Below are 15,189 nucleotides of genomic sequence, written 5' to 3' on the forward strand. Positions count from 1 at the left end.
GGTGACACTTGCAGGCTGCCCTCAGCACATCCTTAGGTTGCATTGGTTATTAATGTTAATGGCACTTTTCAATGCGTGTTTCAATGTACATGGGATAGATAAATCTGAATCGGAATCGGAATCAGAATCAGTGAATAAATATCCAAATCTGAACCAGAATCTGAGTCTGGTTGGCATCTACTTGGTGACCTCTCAGTAAAACGAGATGAATATTCAGCACTGCGAGGCAGCATATTTCGGAGTGAAATGTATCCTGGACTGTATCACAAGCAGGAGATGCAATAGCAACTGCTCTGCCTATTTGCCTTTCCAATGCAATGGTGAGTCGGAGTAATCTCTGGGCAGAATACAATAGATCCCACACAACCATCCTGTCTGCCCTTATTTCATTACGTTGTGGAAGTTGCTTCAGGCACACTGACTGCTGTGTTTCCAATATCATAAAAACAACATTGTAGAGGTATTATTCACTGGGAGGTCTTACAGAACATCTTTGGGCTTTTCTCTTTAGAGCACAGGAGAATGAGAGGTGACTTGATAGAGGTGTACAAGACAATAAGAGACAAACAAAGAGTGGAGTCAGATCTTTATCCCAGGGCCAAAATGGCTAATACAAGGGAGCAGAACTTTAAGGTGATTAAAGAAACATATGGGGGAATATCAGAGGCAAGTTTTTTTTACACAGAGAGTGGTGGTAGTAGAGAGATACATCAGGGACATTTAAGAAACTCATTGATAGAAAAATGATAGAAAAATGGAGGGCTATGTGGGAGGGGAGAGTAAAATTGATCAGAGAGTAGTTGTAGCACACAAAATGTTGGGACAACATTGTGGCCAAAGGGACTGTACTGTGCTGTAGTATTCTGTGTTTTATGTTCTATGTCAGTGACCAGAACTGCACAATACTCCAGATTAGACCTCACCGATCTCTTATCCAACATTAACATAACATCCCAACTTCTGTACTCAGTACTCTGATTTATGAAGGCCAGTGTGCCAAAAGCTCTTTGTGACCAGATCCACCTGTGACACTACTTTCATGGAATTATGAATCTGTATTGCTATATTAGAACAACAATATTGTAGGGGTATTTATTCATTGTGTCGCCTCACCTGGAAGGACTGTTTAGGGTCCTGAATGGTAGTGAAGCAGGAGGTGTAGGAGCAGGTGTAGCACTTTTTCCACTTGCAAGGATAAATGCCAGGAGGGAGATCAGTGGGGAGGGACAAATGGGCAAGGGAGTCACGTAAGGAGCAATCGTTGTGGCAAGCAGAAAGTAGGGGTGAGGGAAAGATGTGTGTGGTGGTGGGATCCCGTTGTAGATGGTGGAAGTTCCAGAGAATTATGTGCTGGACCCCATTGGGGTCTGGAGTCTGTGTCCAGTGCTCCCGGTGTATTTTGGCAGACCACTTCACCAAGCACCTTGCCAGAAGAAGCAGGATCTCCCAGTGGCCACCCATTAGAATTCCACTTCCCATTCCCATTCCAATATGTCAATCCATGGCCTCCTCTACTGTTGCAATGAGGCCACACTCAAGTTGGAGGAGCAACACCTTATATTCCATCTGGGTAGCCTCCAACCTGATGGCATGAGCATCAATTTCTCAAATTTCTGGTAATGCCCCCCCCCCCACCTCCTTCACCATTTCCCATCCCCTTTTCCCTCTCACCTTATCTCCTTGCCTGCCCATCACCTCCCTCTGGTGCTCCTCCCCACCTTTTCTTTCTTCTGTAGCCTTCTGTCCTCTCCCATCACACTCTCCCTTCTCCAGCCCTGTATCTTTCACCAACTTCCCAGCTCTTTAATTCATCCCTCCCCCTCCCAGTTTCACCTAGCACCTTGTGTTTCTCTCTCCCCTCCCTTTTAAGTCTACTCCTCATTTCTCCAGCCCTGCCGAAAGGTCTCAGCCCGAAACGTCAACTGTACTCTTGTTCATAGATGCCGCCTGGCCTGCTGAGTTCCTCCAGCATTTTGTGTGCGTTACTTGTTTTACTCTAGCTGCTCTGCTCATTCCCCTGTCCCGGCCCAGTGACGCACACACTGACCTCTCGAGTGCCTCCTTGACCAGCTCCTGAGCACTGGAGCACGGTGTTGCCAGCACGCTCTTGTAGTTGGCACCTGCGCAGATCTTATCCCCAAAGATCTTCAGCACACCGGGAGCTGTGACTTGGGTGGAGAGCTCAGTGGGGTCATCCGTGGCCAAGACACCACGCTGCTCATCGCCTGCCTTCTCATCCTTCAGGGAGCGGCCTCGGAACACCGTGGCCAGGCTCCTGTTGTGTCTCCTGATCCTGCTGCGGGCCGGCTGCCTCACTCCAAAACTTTCACTGGACCTGACCGTGGCATCTGAGGAACTCGACCTGGGAATAAAGGAGAAATCCGTTACCACGGTCTCACTAGGGTGTTCGGTTCTCACAGCACAGGGAGATCCCAGTCTGTGCCCATTCACAGATTACCCACGCTAGTGTGGCAGCACACTGGAGAACAGAGCAAACAGTCTTTGTGACCTCTGTTCCACAATGTGGTCACCATCCAGCTGAAAAGTATCTGTGTGCTGCTGCCCAGGTTTGTCGGACCCCGCAACTTCGCTGCTGCCACTGTTAAAGTGACATGCCAGGGATGGCCACTCCCTTCAGTTCCTCTCCTCTAGCTGTCGCTCACCACATGCCGAGCTGACAGCCTGACTGTTATGTAAACACTGTGCCACAGACATGGACTCTGGCACCCCAATCACTGTTTCACTGAAATGTCACGTCAGGGAGGGAGAGGCGATAAGAGGGAAAGGGAGGGGGAGAGGGAGTAAGAGGAAGAGTGTTAGGGATAGAAGGAGAGGTGTCGAAGGTGGAGGGAAGGGAGAAGTGTTTCTAATCAGACATACTCTCTTACATGCTTACACTCACACAGACAGTTTCAGACATACACACAAACACACTTCCTCACTCGTCAACCATTACATGCAGTAACGTACTGTGCCATCAATGTGCAGTCCAAGTTGTATTTCCTGTTCCAGCCAACACGACCAAGCAGTACTCTGAATTCAAAACCTCCCAGAACACAGCGTGCCCGAGAAAATGTTTCCAAGAAAATCTCAGTACATTGCGAACCCACTATCCTGGGAGGTCAGACTCCTGCCTGATACTTCAATGAAGTCAGGACATTACAGTTAAAGCACTCCCCACCCCCAGTTCAGTACTAATTGTTTAAAATTAACTATTGCTCACATCCTTAATGAAATGTCGCCGGCAGGGCCACTTCATATTGCACCACTTTGTTACATCAGCCAAATCCCATGAGTTATTGTTCTGCAATATAGAATCACCTGAAATCTGTGTCAACTTCACTTGGTCAAACTAAGGACATTAGTCATCCTAGCTCTGTTCCAATATGTAGTGGAGAGCTGAGACAAAGATGGCCTCACTGATTCCCTGGTAACTCAGTGTAAGAATGCACCCTCCTGCACTCTCCCCACAGCCTACAACTTCTTTCATTTAAGCAGTTACTGTTTTCCCTCTGAACGTGACAATTAAATCTGCTCCCAATACTACTCTTCGGAGTACATTCCAGACTCCAGCCCCTCACTGTGCAAAAAGAATCAGGAGGAAATAAAGGGGGAGGTATGAGCTGGGAGGGGGAGGGGGGAGAGAGAAGGCAAGAGGGTGAAAGGTGCAGGAAGAAGGACAAGAAGGGCAAAAGGGACTGGGAGAGAAAGTACGAGGGGCAGGAACTGGGTGCAAGAGGATGAGTTTGACATTTAAGAGGAATGTGAGAAAAAGAAAGGAGTAAATCTGGTAGGGGAAGGAGAATATTTGAATTCAGTCTGCATGGCAGAAACTGTATGCTCAGAAACTGCTGGAGATTTTCACCATGCTGTCTGAGGGTTACTGACTCCATCAGTAGCACCCCTTGATCATAACCAACTCCCCAACCACACAAGACCAATCGACGTGGGCTGATGATCTGAATCCAAATGAAGAGCCTCTGCGCGTTTCCCTCCCCAGCCTCACATGTAAAGGGCTCCTTCCTCCACAAGACTCCTGTCCTTGTTAGACTCAGCTCAGAGCAATCGGGGGAGAGGGAAGAGGGGGAGAGAGGGGGGAGAGAGGGGGGAGAGAGGGGGGGAGAGAGGGGGGGAGAGAGGGGGGGAGAGAGGGGGGGAGAGAGGGGGGGAGAGAGGGGGGGAGAGAGGGGGGGAGAGAGGGGGGGGGAGAGGGGGGAGAGAGGGGGGAGAGAGGGGGGGAGAGAGGGGGGAGAGAGGGGGGAGAGAGGGGGGGGGAGAGGGGGGGAGAGAGGGGGGGGAGAGAGAGGGGGAGAGAGAGGGGGAGAGGGGGAGAGAGAGGGGGAGAGGGGGAGAGAGAGGGGGAGAGAGGGGGGAGAGAGGGGGGAGAGGGAGAGAGAAAGAAAAGAGTTTCAGAGGAAAAGAGACAGGATGGGGCCAAAACAAAGAGAGGGCAAAGAACAGATGGCAGAGGAAAGCAAGAAGGTGAAACTTTTAATGAGGAATAGAGAGAGGGAATAAGATAAACTGAACATTCAATGCCATTTCAGGTCACAACTTCCTTTGTTGATATACCATAGCCTCTGTGAAAACAATACCTGGGCTGTCTGCAGTCTGAGTTGAACAGCAAGCAACTGATTAAATGTTCAGAGCACAAGGTTGATACTTACCATGCTGCCAGCTGTAATTTGGTTTTGTGAGCGACCAATTCAAACATGCTCCTGCTGCCGTGCACCTGCTGTATGTGAATGACAAAAGGACGGCCTACAAGGTGTGTGCCACGCAAGAGAGTGAGAGTGGCTGGTCTTGGCCAGCCAGGTTTCAGGCACAGCCCTAGTGTGCTGTAACACTTTCAATGACGCAACGCAACAATCCACCGCATACTCTTTTAACCTGAACTTGTTATGCAAGAAGTTAAACCACAAGTAATAAACAAGGCGGAAGGGGAGGAAGAATTTAACTCCCAGAGGCCGGAATTCCGGGAATTCTGGCCACATCCCACATGTCAACTACCTGTTCACCCCTCACCCTGTGTTCCCTGATCCTGATCCAGTCACCCCTCACCGTGTTCCTTGACCCTGACCCCTTCACCCCTCACCGTGTTCCCTGACCAGTTCACCCCTCACCGTGTTCCCTGACCCCTTCACCCCTCAGCCTGTGTTCCCTGACCCTGACCAGTTCACCCCTCACCGTGTTCCCTGACCCCTTCACCCCTCACCGTGTTCCCTGACCACTTCACCCCTCAGCCTGTGTTCCCTGACCCTGACCAGTTCACCCCTCACCGTGTTCCCTGACCCCTTCACCCCTCACCGTGTTCCCTGACCCCTTCACCCCTCACTGTGTTCCCTGACCCTGACCCGTTCACCCCTCACCGTGTTCTCTGACCCCTTCACCCCTCAGCGTGTTCCCTGACCCCTTCACCCCTCAGCCTGTGTTCCCTGATCCTGACCTGTTCACCCCTCACCATGTTCCCTGATCCTGACCTCTTCACCCCTCACCGTGTTCCCTGATCCTGACCTGTTCACCCCTCACCGTGTTCCCTGACCCGTTCACCCCTCACCATGTTCCCTGACCCTGACCTGTTCACCCCTCACCGTGTTCCCTGATCCTGACCCCTTCACCCCTCACCGTGTTCCCTGACCCTGACCAGTTCACCCCTCACCGTGTTCCCTGACCCGTTCACCCCTCACCGTGTTCCCTGACCCTGACCTGTTCACCCCTCACCGTGTTCCCTGACCCGTTCACCCCTCACCGTGTTCCCTGACCCGTTCACCCCTCACCGTGTTCTCTGACCCTGACCCCTTCACCCCTCACCGTGTTCCCTGACCCTGACCCGTTCACCCCTCACCGTGTTCCCTGACCAGTTCACCCCTCACCGTGTTCTCTGACCCTGACCCCTTCACCCCTCACCGTGTTCTCTGACCCTGACCCCTTCACCCCTCACCGTGTTCTCTGACCCTGACCAGTTCACCCCTCACCGTGTTCTCTGACCCTGACCCCTTCACCCCTCACCGTGTTCCCTGACCCTGACCCGTTCACCCCTCACCGTGTTCTCTGACCCTGACCCCTTCACCCCTCACCGTGTTCCCTGATCCTGACCCGTTCACCCCTCACTGTGTTCTCTGACCCTGACCCCTTCACCCCTCACCGTGTTCCCTGATCCTGACCCGTTCACCCCTCACCGTGTTCTCTGACCCCTTCACCCCTCAGCCTGTTCCCTGACCCGTTCACCCCTCACCGTGTTCTCTGATCCTGACCCCTTCACCCCTCACCGTGTTCTCTGATCCTGACCCCTTCACCCCTCACCGTGTTCTCTGACCCCTTCACCCCTCACCGTGTTCTCTGACCCTGACCCGTTCACCCCTCACCGTGTTCTCTGACCCCTTCACCCCTCAGCCTGTTCCCTGACCCGTTCACCCCTCACCGTGTTCTCTGATCCTGACCCCTTCACCCCTCACCCTGTTCCGACCCTTTCACCCCTCACCGTGTTCTCTGATCCTGACCCCTTCACCCCTCACCCTGTTCCGACCCTTTCACCCCTCACCGTGTTCTCTGACCCCTTCACCCCTCACCCTGTTCCGACCCTTTCACCCCTCACCGTGTTCTCTGATCCTGACCCCTTCACCCCTCACCGTGTTCTCTGATCCTGACCCCTTCACCCCTCACCGTGTTCTCTGATCCTGACCCCTTCACCCCTCACCGTGTTCTCTGACCCCTTCACCCCTCACCCTGTTCCGACCCTTTCACCCCTCACCGTGTTCTCTGACCCTGACCCTTTCACCCTTCACCGTGTTCTCTGACCCCTTCACCCCTCAGCCTGTTCCCTGACCCTGACCCCTTCACCCCTCACCGTGTTCTCTGACCCTGACCCTTTCACCCCTCACCATGTTCTCTGACCCCTTCACCCCTCACCATGTTCTCTGATCCTGACCCGTTCACCCCTCACCGTGTTCCCTGACCCTGACCCGTTCACCCCTCAGCGTGTTCCCTGACCCTGACCCGTTCACCCCTCAGCGTGTTCCCTGATCCTGACCCGTTCACCCCTCACCGTGTTCCCTGACCCTGACCCGTTCACCCCTCACCATGTTCCCTGATCCTGATCCCTTCACCCCTCACCATGTTCCCTGATCCTGACCCGTTCACCCCTCACCATGTTCCCTGATCCTGACCCCTTCACCCCTCACCATGTTCCCTGATCCTGACCCCTTCACCCCTCACCGTGTTCTCTGATCCTGACCCCTTCACCCCTCACCATGTTCCCTGATCCTGACCCCTTCACCCCTCACCATGTTCCCTGATCCTGACCCGTTCACCCCTCACCATGTTCCCTGATCCTGACCCGTTCACCCCTCACCATGTTCCCTGATCCTGACCCGTTCACCCCTCACCATGTTCCCTGATCCTGACCCGTTCACCCCTCACCCTGTGTTCCCTGACCCGTTCACCCCTCACCCTGTGTTCCCTGACCCTTTCACCCCTCACCCTGTGTTCCCTGACCCGTTCACCCCTCACCCTGTGTTCCCTGACCCGTTCACCCCTCACCCTGTGTTCTTAGACCCTAACCTGTTCACCCCTCACCCTGTGTTCCCTGACCCTGACCCGTTCACCCCTCAATGTGTTCCCTGACCCGTTCACCCCTCACCCTGTGTTCCCTGGCCCTGTGTTCTTAGACCCTAACCTGTTCACCCCCACCCTGTGTTCCCTGACCCTGACCCGTTCACCCCTCAATGTGTTCCCAGACCCTGACCCGTTCACTCCTGTAGGGGATTGTCTCCTGCAGTGCATACTAAACTCCACTTGTGGTCTGACTAACATTTTGTACAGTTGCAGCATAACTTCCTTACTCTTACAACCCTACTGATGAAGAACATCATGCCATCCATGCTGATGTTGGAAATCCTCTAGTTCCTCCAGCATTTTGCGTGTGTATCATGCCATCCTCCTTCATTACCACTTGCATAACCACTTCCAGTAAACTATGGACCTGAATACCACGATCCCTCTGTACTTCTAAGTGATTAAAGAGTCAACACAATAACAATATACTTTCACCTTTCACCTCAAAATGCAACACCTCATATCTCACATAGATCAAATACCATCTGCTACTTCTCTGACCATATCTGTAACTGATCTGTATTTTGGTGTACAGTTGGCCCTCCTTATCCGCGAGTTCTGCATGCACAAATTCAACCAACCGCGAATCGAGAAAACCCAGTTCTCTTCCAGCACTTGTTGTTCGAGCATGTACAGACTTTTTTTCTTGTCATTATTCCCTAAACAATGCAGTATAACAACTAGTTTACATAGCATTTACATTGTATTAGGTATTATAAGTAATCTAGAGATGATTTAAAGTATACGGGAGGACGTGCATAGGTTACCGTGGATTGGGATCGAAAACAAATCGGAAGTTCTCTTACTAGGTAAGTCAGATCAGGTACATCCGGTATTATTTAGCGTCAGTTAGTCAAACATTTGTCTTAGTATATAGTATATATTTTACCTTTCTATGCACATAAAACACTTAAGAACGTATGTTTCAGCGCCCGGGCTCGGGAAGTTCCTGAGTTCGTTTCAGTGACCGACTGAGCGCGCGCTCCTTCCGTGCCTGGTTGATGTGGAGGATCAAAAACCCAAAACCCCAAAACACAGTAATTAAACCACTGTGTTGCTTAGTAATAATTGTAGCTTTCATCGGGGCAGGGCCTTTCTCACTCCACCATTTAAAATTGTTCCAATCGTTAACCGACTGTAGCCTAACGCTTTTCCAATGACCGATAGCGTTTCACCTCTTTCCAATCGCTTTATTATTTCTTCTTTATTTTCAATCGTGATCGTGATTATTTTCATGAACAGAAACACTGCAGATTCAGAGCTCGACCGCCGGGTCCTAACGTCCACCGCACTGAGACAGGTTAAATAAGGTCTGGGGATCCGCTGGGTCCTAAGGTCCATTGCATTGAGACAGGGTGAATAGGGGACTTGAGTATCTATGTTTTTTGGTATCCACAAGGAGTCCCGGAACCAATCCCTCGCGGATAAGGAGGGCCTACTGCACTCTTTAATAGTCCTTTACGCTGTACATACCTCAACCAATATAGTGTCATTTGCAAACTTGTTAATTCACTCATCACATTTTCATCCAAATTATTGATACATACGGGTATCACAAACACAAAGGTCTCAGCACTGAACCTTGTAGAACACCCCTGTCATAGACCTCCAGCTGTAACAACAGCTTTCCACCCCTACAATCTGTCTTCTATAAGCAAGGTAGTTCCAAATCCAGACTTACAACTCACCCTGGATCTTTAATCTACTGCATCAACCTACCAAAACCCCTATGACAGTCCATGTAGATAACATCCATTGCGTTACCCCCATCAAGCTTTTTTGTTACCTCCTCAAAAGACTTGATCATGTTTGTAAGGCATGACCTGCACTGCGCAAAACCATCCTAAGTGGCCCTAAGCAGGCCATGTCTTTTCAAATGCGTACAAATCATAACCCTCAGTATCATCTCCCTACCTTCGATGTGAGGCTCTCTGACTTATAATCGCCTGGATTATTCCAATTTTTTGAACAAAGGCACAACACCTGCTACTCTCCAGTCCTCCAGGTCCTTGCTGTTGCTAGTAAGGACATGAAGATCCTTGTATTAGGACCAACAATCTCCTCACTTTCTTCTTTCAATATTCTGGGATATATATCTGCAGGGCCTGATGACCTGTCTTAATGCTTTTCAGAAGACCCAGCACTACATTCTCCTTAATCTCAAAATATTAGCAATGCTGTATTCCTTCACTATTCTCCTAGAGTACGGACACAAAGTACTCAATTAGTACCTCAGCATCTAAGTACATAATTCTTCCTTTATCCTTGAGTGGATCTGCCCTCTCCTCTTTTTTTTCTTAAGTAACTATAAAATGCCTTGGGTTTTTTGGTTAACATTTCATGGACATTTTTGATCTTCCTAATTGCCTGCCTGAGCACTTTCCGGCTGTCTTTATATTCCACAATGGCTCAGTCTGAGTTTAGCTCTGATCATTATATATGCTTTCTTTTCCTTCCTGACTAAATTTAGGATCTCTCGGGTCATCCAAGTTCCCTTACCTTACCATTCTTGTCCTCTTTACTGGAACATGCTGATCCTAAAGCCTGATTGGCTGGTCTTTAAGCATCTCCCACATGTCAGACAAGGACTTGTCCAACAACATCTTCCCCCAGTCAACACCACTTAGCTCCCTATTGTCCTCCCCCAGTTTAAAGAATTGAAAAGATTATTTTTTTCATCACATATACATTGAAACATATAGTGAAATTCATTATTTGTGTCAAATTAAATCAGTGAGGATTCTGCTAGGCAGCCTGCAAATGTTGCCATGCTTCTGGTGCCAACACAGCATGTCCACAACTCACAAACCCTAACCTGTACATATTTGGAATATGGGAGGAAACTGAAACACCTGAAGGAAATCCATGCAGTCACGGGGAGAATAAACAAACTTCCAACAGACAGCAGTGGATGTCAATCTCCAATATTACAGCTAGCGCTATAAAGCATTGACTAACCACTAAGCTCCCGTCACCCTGTAATATCTGATTTTATCCTTATTCATAACTATCTTAAAGCATAATGAGTTGTGGTCACGATTCTCAAAGTGTTCTCCCAATATCACCATCAGGTTGATCACCTAGCCTGGCATATTACCCAAAACCAGAACCAGTTTATTTTCTTTTCCAGATGGACTCTTCACAATCTGTTTTACAAACCCCTTTTGTATGCACTAAAGAAATCCTTCCCCATCTAAGCATCTTGTATTAATGAAGTTCCAATCAAGACTGAAGTCCTCCACTATAACAATCCTGTTGCTTTCATACCTCTCCATAACATATCTGTGTACATATCTGCTCCTCCACCTCTCGAGGACAATAGTACAATCACATCGGAGTAATTGTACAGTTCTTATTTTGGAGTTCCACCCAAACTGTCTCTAAGGATGAGTTGCCCAGTGTGTCCTTTCTCAGTATTGCTGTGACAATCCCCCTTACCAGTAGTGCAACCCCTCCACCTCTTTTACACCCTTCTCTATCATGTCTAAAACAACAAAATGCGGGACATACACAAAGCACTGGAGGAACTTAGCAATACCTATTGAGAGGAATAAATAGTCGACATTTTGGGCTGAAACCCTTCATCAAGACTGAAAAGGAAGGAGGCTGAAGCCAGAAACCAAAATAAAAACACTGAACTGGCAGTTCTGTCCCCCACAAAGGCCTTGCCAAAGTCCTAGTCAACAACATCCACCACCCCGTCCTCATCAATATTCCTACCTACTTCTTTGAAAAAGTAATCAAATTAATGAGACATAATTTCCCCAAGTATACAGCTAACAGTAACCCTCATCAGTTCTTGCTTTTCCATAATCTGGTAGATCCTGTCCATCAGAATCTGTTCCAGTATTGAACTGAATTCAATTGACTTTATTTCTTACATCCTTCAATGTGCAATATGCAATCATAGTAATTTATAATAAATAGACCAGTCAATGTCATATAGAGTACGCTCAGATCAGCGTGAGTTCATCAGTCTGATGGCCTGGTGGAAGAAGCTGTCCCGGAGCCTGTTGGTCCTGGCTTTTATGCTGCAGTACAGTTTCCCAGATGGTAGCAGCTGGAATAGATTGTGGTCGGGGTGACTCAGGTCCCCAATGATCCTGCAGGCCCTTTTTACACACCTGTCTTTGTAAATGTCCTGAATCATGGGAGGTTCACAACTACAGATGTGCTGGGCTATCCGCACCACTCTCTGCAGAATCCTCAATTAAGGGAGGTACAATTCCCATGCCAAGCAGTGATGTAGCCAGTCAGGATGCTCTCAGTTGTGCTCCTGTAGGAAGTTCTTAGGATTTGGGGACCCATACCAAACTTCCACAACCGTCTGAGGTGACAGAGGCGCTGTTGTGCCTTTTTCACCACACAGCTGTTGTGTACAGAGCATATGAGGTCCTCGGAGATGTGGATGCCGAAGAACTTAAAGCTGTTCACCCTCTCAACCCCAGATCCATTGATGTCAATAGGGGTTAGCCTCTCTCCATTCCTCCTGTAGTCCACAACCAGCTCCTTTGTTTTCCCACACTAATGGTTACTGAAACTCACCAGCCTACAGTTCCCTGACTTTTCCTAGCAGCCTTTTCTAAATAACACCTCTTCATTTGCCACCTTTCAGTCTTCCAGTACCTCACCCATAGCTAAACAGGAAGACCTACCAAGGCCCATGCAGTTTCCGAAACGTTCTTGAATACACTTGGTCAGGTCAATGGGATTTACCCATCTTAATAAAAATTAACTTTATTTGTTACTCTTATATCGAAACACATAATTAAAAGTGTTGTTTGTGTCAATGACCACAGTCTGAGGATGCGCTGGGGGTAACCCACAAGTGTCATCACACTTCTGGCACAAACATAGCATGCCCATAACTTACTAACCTGTACAGCTTTGAAACATGGGAGGAAAACCCAGGGGTCATGGTGGGAATGTTCAAACTTCTTACAGACAGCAGCAGAAGTATGCTTTAAGATCATCAGCACTCCCTCTTTCATAATGTGCTTATTCATTTCCCCAATCCCTTAGTTTCCATGTCCCTCTCCATAGTAAATACAGGCGAGAAATATTCATTTAAGAATTGGCTCACTTCTGCAGGTCTTCCCTTCCCCTTCTCTCTCCACCTTCCTCTTTACCCTCTCACCACATTATCCCTCCCTTCTATTATTTGGATTAGAAAGGCCAAAAAGAGCCACAAAATGCCCTTGGTGAGCAGGGTCAAGGAGAATCCCAAGGCATCTGATTGAGGTGTGCAAGGAGATAAGAGGCATTGATTGAGCGGACAGCCAGAAACTTTTTCCCCAGGGCAGAAATGGCTAAGAGAGGGGGCATAATTTTAAGATGATTGAGTAAGGTATAAGGGTGGGGAATATCAGAAGTAGGTTTTTAAGAGAGTGGGGTATATGGAATGTGCTGTCAGGGATGGTGGTACAGGTAGATTCACTAGAAACATTTAAGAAACTCTTTGGATGATAGAAAAACTGGGGGGGGGGGGGAACCAGGTAGGAGGAAAGGGTTAGATTGACTTTGGAGTAGGTTAAAAATTCTGCACATCACGGGCCAAAGGGCCACATCTTGTATTTAATCGAGATCCATGATAAAACAGCTAACAGAAGGAGAAGGTGGCTCCTAAAACATCATCATGTTCAAAGATATCAAGTTCAGTCAGAACCACCAAGAAAATGCTCTATCCCAGCATCCTCCTGAGACGTCCCCATCACAGACAGACATGAACCCCTCTCCTGCGTGCCCACTCCATCCCTGATCTTCACACCAGCAAACAAACCACTTTCTCTCACTTACAGAGAGAGACACTGTCCTCACACAAGCATCTACATCCAGTCAGTGAGTGCAGTGTTCACTCTTCTCCAACTGTTGCATTTTTGCAATTTCCAAGTTTTCACTCACTCTTTCCTGTCTTGGCTCTCTGTACCCGGCATTAGGTTCCTCATTCCATCATTCATTTCTTCCCCAGGGCCAGAGTGAGTCAGTAGATGAGGCCAGTCAGCCCAACTTGTCCACCCTGATCGAACTGCCTTCCTGAGCCAGTACCACTTGCCACTAACCCCTAAACCTTTCCTGTCCATCTGTCCAAATATCACTTAAATGTTATATTTGTAATTCCCCCTTCCGCTCCCTTTTCTCTCTCTCCATCTTTCTCTACACCTCCCTCCATTTATTTCTCTCTGCTCGCCCCTCTTATTCTCCCTTCCCAACCGGTCTTTTTCCCTCTGCACATTCCTCTCGCCTCGATCTTTCTCACTATCTCTATCCCGCTCCCTCTCCCCCACATGTCCCCCTCCGTTTTCTCTGACAGGATGGGTCCGTGTTGGTACTCACTGCAGCGATCCGTTGCTGTGTTTCCTGCCCAGCCTGGCCAGTCTCCGCTTGGGCGAGGTGATCAGCAAGCCTACGGGAATGTTGAGGCTGTGCCGGGACAGGCTGGTGTTGCGCTCCCCGGCCAACATCGTGCCGCTCAGTGCCTGCCCACACGGCCGCTCATTGCCTGACAGCGACACCACTCTTGCCCTCCGCACTCCGGACTGCGGTGGGCGAGGCGAGGCGACTGACCGGGAGCAGCTGGCTGGCGACAGGGAGGGCTCAGAGCGCACTTCGCTGTCCCGTTATCCTGAGGCCGGTAGTCGGGGGACAGAGACACCGTGTGGCCGCAGCCGATCACCTGCCGCACTGAGAGAGAGACGATGAGACGGAGCAGGGGCAGGGAGAAGAGATAAGGAAAGGAGGAAAGAAAGGATAGAACGAACGAGAGAAAGAGAAAGAGAAGCGCCAAAGCAAACCAGGGACAGAGAAGGAGAGAGAGAGTAGAAGAAAGAAAGGTTGAGGGAAAGCTGGGTCAGAGTGACAGATAACAGGGCAGAGGAGAGTTAACCCAGGTTACTAGGAGAGAGAAAAGGAGAAAGGGGGGGGGGAGTCGGGAAGAGGGGATGGGGAGGGGGGATGGGAGGGAGGGGAGGAGGGGAAGAGGGGATGGGAGGGAGGGGAGGAGGGGGAAGAGGGGATGGGAGGGAGGGGAGGAGGAGGGAGAGCAGGGAGTGAGGGGGAGAGAGAGGGAGGAAGAGAGGGTGGAGGGAGGTGGTGAGACAGGGAGGGAGATGGGGAGGAAGGGAGGGGAGAGGAGGTGGGGGTGGAGGGGAGAGGGGGAGGGAAGGGGAACGAAAGGAGTGGGGACGGATGGGGAGTGGGGTGAGAGGGGTGAGGGAGAAGTGGGAAGGAAAGGGGAGAGGGGACAGAGGAGGTAGGGGAGGGGGTGAAAGGGAGGGGGAGGGAGGGAGGGGAGAGAAAGGGGAGGGAGGAGGGGGTAGGCAGAAGAGGGGTGGAGGGAGGAAGGGAGGGGGATGGGGAGGGAGAGCAAGGAGTGGGGAAGAGGGAAGCAGGGAGGGAGTAGGGTGAGTAACAATGGGGAGTAAGAATGGGGAGGGAGGGAGGGAGGGAGAGGGGAGAGTGAGAGAGACAGGGACAGTGCTAATTCAGCACAGGGAGTGAAGGTGAGAGCAGGCAGAGACCGACCATGAGACAAACCTCACTGTGCTGAAGTGGAAAGAACTGAAGATGCTCAGCAGG

General features: G+C 50.0%; 1 protein-coding gene across 5 annotated transcripts in view; it reads right to left on the minus strand.

Moving 5' to 3' along the window:
- LOC132379868 (ras-associating and dilute domain-containing protein-like) overlaps positions 1 to 14,460 on the minus strand; it is a 106,335-nt gene extending 91,875 nt beyond the window's left edge. For 2 of the 5 annotated variants that reach the window (XM_059948155.1, XM_059948154.1), the window contains exons 1-2: positions 13,948 to 14,460; positions 2,048 to 2,362 (exon numbers count right to left, since the gene is read on the minus strand). In XM_059948155.1, the coding sequence (XP_059804138.1) occupies positions 2,048 to 2,362; positions 13,948 to 14,075 (443 nt within the window). In that variant the 5' untranslated portion in view covers positions 14,076 to 14,460. Of the gene's footprint in view, positions 1 to 2,047; positions 2,363 to 2,663; positions 2,684 to 2,970; positions 3,100 to 4,667; positions 4,897 to 13,947 lie in introns of those variants that run through there. The other 3 variants (XM_059948156.1, XM_059948157.1, XM_059948158.1) reach the window with 3 other exon arrangements.
- Between the last annotated feature and the right edge of the window lie 729 nt (positions 14,461 to 15,189).

This window comes from Hypanus sabinus, chromosome 23 (assembly GCF_030144855.1).
Source record: "Hypanus sabinus isolate sHypSab1 chromosome 23, sHypSab1.hap1, whole genome shotgun sequence".
Taxonomy (NCBI): domain Eukaryota; kingdom Metazoa; phylum Chordata; class Chondrichthyes; order Myliobatiformes; family Dasyatidae; genus Hypanus; species Hypanus sabinus.